General features: G+C 37.7%; 2 protein-coding genes across 2 annotated transcripts; both read right to left on the bottom strand.

The window, feature by feature from the left end:
* Positions 1 to 4,090: 4,090 nt before the first annotated feature.
* Positions 4,091 to 5,277, bottom strand: LOC124276377 (E3 SUMO-protein ligase ZBED1-like). The gene is made up of 3 exons (XM_046712023.1): positions 4,817 to 5,277; positions 4,635 to 4,659; positions 4,091 to 4,512 (listed from the first exon to the last, which is right to left on the bottom strand). The coding sequence occupies exons 1-3, from the start codon at positions 5,270 to 5,272 to the stop codon at positions 4,091 to 4,093; spliced, it is 903 nt and encodes a 300-aa protein (XP_046567979.1). The 5' UTR covers positions 5,273 to 5,277.
* Positions 5,278 to 5,433: 156 nt separating this feature from the next.
* LOC124276376 (E3 SUMO-protein ligase ZBED1-like) lies at positions 5,434 to 6,820 on the bottom strand. Its single transcript, XM_046712022.1, has 2 exons — positions 6,502 to 6,820; positions 5,434 to 6,175 (listed from the first exon to the last, which is right to left on the bottom strand). The coding sequence occupies exons 1-2, from the start codon at positions 6,642 to 6,644 to the stop codon at positions 5,434 to 5,436; spliced, it is 885 nt and encodes a 294-aa protein (XP_046567978.1). The 5' UTR covers positions 6,645 to 6,820.
* Between the last annotated feature and the right edge of the window lie 119 nt (positions 6,821 to 6,939).

The following is a 6,939-nucleotide window of genomic DNA, read 5'->3' as shown; positions in this document are numbered from 1 at the left end:
CAACATGGGCCATTACAATTTGGAAGTTTACTACTGATACAAGGACAGTGGTACATTAGAAATTGAGAAAATGGCTTAAAAGATTGAAAATGGCCCATTGTTAAATCTATGTATGTAAATACCTGAATTTACATGTTGTAGTGCGTAGTGCCTGACTATGGATGGTAAATTGTGACTGAACAAACCTACCTTCAGAACCAGTTTGTACACATTTAATGGGTTGGGTTAGGGTTAGGGTAACTGCGACCTTTACAGTGCAATGATTGTATACAAAAGTTGTAGAAAAGAGGGTACAACTGTAAATGCTTACCAGAGAGTGGATCGTATGTCATGTCACCGGGTGGGCTGGGAGGCGGTTGGCTCCACCAATCGGGGCTCCAGGTACATTGCTCTGTCCTACAAACGATTAAACATGACGAAAATTTGAAACACACCATATTTGTATGAAACACAAATATTGCAATTTTTTCCAATATATTAAATACGCACTCTGGTATACATCATATTATTATGTGTTATTTATGCCAGTGTAGCTTGAACACTCACATTGCAGGTTCCAACGTAATCGCTTAACACGGAAACTGAAAAGAAAAAGAAAAACTGTAGTGTAATAATATACCATAAAGTTCATATTGGTACTGGGATGCTTGGTTACATTCTTTAAGCATAATATATTACTCATGAATTTAGTGCAATACAACAGATAGAGACTGAGTACACCTTTTATAATACCATATATGTATATATTTATGGGTGATGTATACCTGCCGTACATTATGGAAAACTGTACAGATGAACAAGATAAAATTGTGATTGAAACAGCAAGACTCCAGATAATTTTTCAGCAGTGCGTACTGCTTATTTGTTCAATACAGGAGTACTGGAGTGTATACAAATGTGTACTGAATGTGAGTTACGATATGGATGTATACAGGATATGGCTTAGTCAGAGGTATGTATACAGGATATGGCTTTAGACATACGGATGTATACTGGATATGTGTTAGACATGCGGATGTATACTGGATATGTGTTAGACATGCGGATGTGTACCGGATATGTGTTAGACATATGGATGTATACAGGATATGTGTTAGACATAATGGATGTGTACCGGATATGTGTTAGACATATGGATGTATACTGGATATGTGTTAGACATGGGATGTATACTGGATATGTGTTAGACATGCGGATGTGTACCGATATGTGTTAGACATGGGATGTATACTGGATATGTGTTAGACATGCGGATGTATACTGGATATGTGTTAGACATGCGGATGTGTACCGGATATGTGTTAGACATATGGATGTATACAGGATATGTGTTAGACATACCGGATGTGTACTGAATGTGAGTTACGATACGGATGTATACTGGATATGTGTTAGACATGCGGATGTATACTGGATATGTGTTAGACATGCGATGTGTACCGATATGGCTTAGACATAATGGATGTGTACTGGATATGTGTTAGACATGCGGATGTGTACCGATATGGCTTAGACATACACGGAAGTATACTGGATATGGCTTAGACATAATGGATGTATACTGGATATGCCTTAGACATAATGGATGTATACTGGATATGGCTTAGACATACCGGATGTATACTGGATATGCCTTAGACATACGGATGTCTACTGGATATGTGTTAGACATGCGATGTGTACCGGATATGGCTTAGACATAATGGATGTATACTGGATATGGCTTAGACATACGGAAGTCTACTGGATATGCCTTAGACATAATGGATGTCTACTGGATATGTGTTAGACATGGATGTGTACCGGATATGGCTTAGACATAACGGATGTGTACTGGATATGTGTTAGACATACGGATGTCTACTGGATATGGCTTACACATACAGATGTCTACTGGATATGGCTTAAACATACGGATGTATACTGGATATGGCTTACACATACTGCATGTGGCTTGGACAGATGGTCTGTACACAATAAGTAGAATTACAAATGTACTTGTGCTGTGCTTTGTTGTAGGCTACAGTTGAAACTGTTTTGGAGCAAATTAGAATGGAAATTGTTTAGTTGATAGCACAGGCCTATCCTAGTATTACAACTTAGCTTAACTCATACAGCCAACGAAAGCATGGAAAAAAAGAGACGTTATGTGCAGTAATACTATGGTATTGCTTCCACTGCAAATACAGGTTTCTAGGTAGAAAACGCATGACATGCATGGGAATGTAACTGTTTTTTATGAAATAAATTAATTCTGTCTGAAGGTAAGCTGAACGATATGAACAGATTGTACTTATGTCCTTCCCCTTCAATCCTCAATTTCAAGTCCAATAAAAATCAAAATATCCCACGCACATAAATCCACTTCACATTTTCAATTCTTAAGAAATTTCCTGTTTCTTGATACCATCCACTATTTCGAATTTTAGACAAAGCTCAAATGCTGAAAATGACTTTTCAAAATGGGTTTCATCGAAAATGTTGCCACTTTGGACACAGCACTAAATCGCGATTCAAAGCGTTATTTGCTGTATGTTTTTAAATGTGAAAATCGGATAATTACTGGGAGTATTGAATTTCAAAAATAACATATTCATGATCACTGATATCAGTTTTACATGAAATCGCTAATGATAACTCTGAAACGTTGCCGATGAATCTAGAATCGGTTGGGATGTTTACTGAAAATGCACTTACACGAATGCCGTGGGCTTTCCGCCATATTGGATTGTGTTTACAAAATCACGTTTAGCGAAGGCCGGCATTGAGACGCTTCTATTACATCAATGTGTATATTTCATATTCAGCTTCAAAAATGAATAAATGAATTCCCCATACATTTTAGAATCAAACTGCAACTGGTCTTTGTCACCAATGCCAACTGTCTAGATAAAATAAGATCTAAACATATTGGGTGTGAAAAGAACGCTGTGCTCGAAAAGACTGCACTGCTTCAAAATGTAAACAAAGACAAAAACCTGTTTTACACTGTGTAGCATTTTCTGAAATTTTCCAACATTCATCCGTCTATTCATTGCTTGCAATGGCTCAATACCTTTGGAATATGCATGGAAAGAGTATCGTGGTAGCAAGAAATAGGAAATTATAAATAGATACAATGCAATGATTTGATAATTCATAAGAAATTGTCAAAGTTTCCGTTAGCGTGACGCCATGACTGATGCAAAATCACGCATGAACGATTAAACTGTAAGCATCAGCATTTTTGGCTTCTTCTCTTACTTACATTAAAATGATAAAAACATATAACAATACACAGATAGTCAGAATCGTTCTGATTACCCACATCTCATATTTATGTACAAACGATCCCTGAATCAATGGAAGGGTCCTCGAAAAATCCTGTGTATCCTTGTCAGCAAAGCCGCCATTTTGTAAGAAATAGGTCATCGGTAGTGATGTCATACGTCAACATTGTTGTACATATTAGGCAATTTCTTTAAGGTGAAGGTCGGTTGAACAAGAGTAAACACAATCGCCCAATCCTTCCAATTACACTGTCAGTATTATGGTGTATATTTTATGGATAGTTCAGACACTTTTCATGAAACTGACTTCAGTATCTACATTTAGCCTTGTTCAATATCATATCATACATGCATATAGGGTTTTACGGTGTTTTATTCTTTGAAAGTTTTGATTGTTTGAATAATATTTACTAGGGCTGTAAATCGAATACACTCTGTGGCGAATCACGATGCATTATCCATCACTTAATATTGGGTAACGAATACGAATAATTATTCACGAATACACTAATGTTGTGAAGTGAAAAGCAATAATTTTAGTTTCAAGCACAGTCATTTTTTCCTTTGCAGTTGGATGCAAATATCAGATATAGCTGAGACATCATCAGCTACATATTATTATTCAGATGATACTGTAGTACCTTGCCCACATTACATGAAAACATACTAGAATAAAGTGACATGTTCTTTAATCCATAAAATGTTTGACCCACTGCTCATTAGAAATTAAAAGTGAAATAGCATTAAACCTTTACACTTTTCTAAGACATTTCCAAAAGAGTTTTGAATCCTTGCTGCACAAGTGTTACATTAAAAGCACATTAAATGGTAACATTTCTTTTCAGGAAGATTAATTTGTCTACTTGGTCTGGAGCCAGTGTAGCTCTCTGAACTGTTACAATATCCCCAGCAGTACTGAAAACCCTTTCACTGGGAACTGATGTAGCTGGAATACATAATAAGTACTTTGCTACTTTGCTCAAGAATGGATATTTAAGGTCATGCACATGCCACCACTTGAGTGGATTGGTGTTCACATCTGCACATTCTTCTCCAGTGTAATCTTTGAGTTCATTATGTATCATCTCCTTCTTGGTCAGTGTGGCAGGTACATGAGAAACAACAAAGACATCACCAAATAATGAAGACAATGCCGTCTTCTTAGGTGGGTTGACTACTTCCTCCTTCACAGCTGTGGGCACCTGTACTGGTACATCTGGTAGTGGTGGATCACTCCGAGCATCTGGACCAGGGTCCCCTTCCTCAAAGCGATCGTAGCGCTACGACAGTCGTAAGTCTATGTTAAAGTATGGGAGTTACGATCATCTTAGCGCTACAATCACTTTGTGGAACAGGGCCCTGAACATGGTTCAGATTTAACGATACAATACTGAAACAGGAAACAGGTCATATACAGTACACATCTAATCAGCAACCCACTGGTTTGTTTTGGTAACTGTAACAGGAGACACAAAAGCAATATATTATTTTCGTTTTAAATGGACCAATGTTATGTTTTTTCTATTATTTAAGATTTCAGGTGTTACCTCAAGGGAGCTGTCATTCATTGCTTCAGCCAAGTCACAAAGAGATTCTTGGACCTCCAGCTTCTCTTGTTGGCTGAGGAAGGGCAGAGCTTTGAACCTGGGATCAACAAACGATGCTTGTAGCAGTACTCTTTTTATCTCCACATCTGTGTACCTTTTTGCAAGCCTGTTCAGAATAGCAGCTTTCATCTGAGAGACAGGTTTAACATCCTCAACATTTGGGGCCATAGCTTGTGATAGGTTCTGAAGAAGTGGCCTCACCATTGATAGAGTTGGCATGCTTGATTCACAGGGAATGGTAGTGATTGTTTTCAGCGGGCCCAGGACTTTGATGAAATGTTCAGCAAGAGTGATGTCATCTGAGCTCAGTGTGTCCAGGTCCTTTTCCCTTTTAATATTTGGTGACATAAGCGCTGCCATCACAGCAGGCTGCTGCTCCAAGTATCGTTCAATCATGTCATAGGCGCTGTTCAATCTTTTTTTCACTTCGTTGATGAGATGATGGTTAGGAAGTTGGAGTAGCTTTTGTTTGAGCTCCAACTGGTAATTTGCTGTGCTGCTCTTATGAAAGAAAGTAACAATTCTCCTGACTCTTCCAAGAAGACGTTGAACTTCATTTATATGAAGAGCTTGTTGGGCTGCAAGATTGATGACATGTGCAAAGCATCGGATATGGGGGTCATCACTGCAATGTCGACTGCAAGGCATACATTTGCTGCGCTGTCTGATGTAATAGGCTGCTGTCCATGTGGACGTTTCAACTCCCAGTCATCTATGGCTTGTTTGAAGACATCAGCAATGTTAACACCTGTGTGTGAGTCAAAAATTGGTCGTGTTTGAAGAACTTTGTTTTTAAGCTCCCTCTCGTCATCTATAAAATGAGCTGTGATGGTAATGTAGCTCTGGGTTGCCCTTGACGTCCAGCCATTAGTGGTCAGTGCGACTGAGTGAGATGCCTTGAGACCTGCCTTCACTTCTTCTTTTACTTTCTCATAGAGATCAGGAATAACTTTTCTGCTTAGTGTGGTTCGTGATGGCAAGGTGTATTTGGGTTCAAGACAGTTCATCAGTTTCTTGAATCCTTGACTTTCAACAATGGAATAAGGCCTCAAGTCTGTTGCTATATACAATGCAAGATTGCGGGTGATGAGTTGGGCCCTTGAACTGCCAGGTGCTAGTTTTGTTTGAAAGGCGCTTTGTATGCTAAGCTGGCCCATGGAACTTTTATTTACAGATCCATTTACATGTACCAAATTCATGGTGCTTGACAAAGACGTTTTGTCTCCCTGGTTACTAGTTTCTATGGCATGTTTCCTTCTAAGATGTATTGCCATATTGGATGTATTCTTGCAGGTATAGCTGAAAAAAACATACTGAATTGAATTAAACATATTCCCTACAAGCAGTTGTTGAATTGCTGAAGAATGTGTCATATTTTGCTCGGAGAAACAATTTAAATATATATTGAATATATTTATAACACAATTATGCATTCAAGTATACAGCTTTCTACTAATGAAAAATACATAAAATTAATATTCGATACCTCCACATCTAGTTACTGCAAGTATGTATTTTTCACATAATATTCTACAGTCATTCGCCAAGTTAGATCAGTATCATCTTAGTTACGTGTCAAAATTATAAATTCTCATTATATAGCAGTTTACAAACTTTATACATACTTGATTGTGTGTTCACAAATGCGGCAAATAGTCTCATTTTCCAAGGTCCGTCCTTCAATTTTCCAAAATCCAAAGTATTTCCAAACTGCGCCCTTGAATTTGGCAGGTGGATAAACAATTACTGTTTGATGGTTATCCTCCATCAGTGCTGTAATAAAATAACTTTTAAAACTGCTGTTCCATCTGTGATGTAACAAGATTTTGTGTATGAATTATTTTAACTAACTCTAACATGTCAATTAGAATCTATTATGACCAGAGTATATTATTTTTATTAATCTATTATTTCCACTAATATATATATACATATTTCTATATAGTTATTTGGGCAAAGACAGCAACCGCGGGAAAAATTGCCGCCGAACGATTGGCTGAGGCATCACGGGAAAATTCCTAATATGGCAGTGATTTAGCATATACATATTCAGAGCCCGATAA

Source organism: Haliotis rubra, unplaced genomic scaffold, assembly GCF_003918875.1.
Source record: "Haliotis rubra isolate DU_JTF1 unplaced genomic scaffold, ASM391887v1 Scf2083, whole genome shotgun sequence".
NCBI lineage: Eukaryota > Metazoa > Mollusca > Gastropoda > Lepetellida > Haliotidae > Haliotis > Haliotis rubra.
This window is presented reverse-complemented; position numbering and strand designations above follow the sequence as displayed.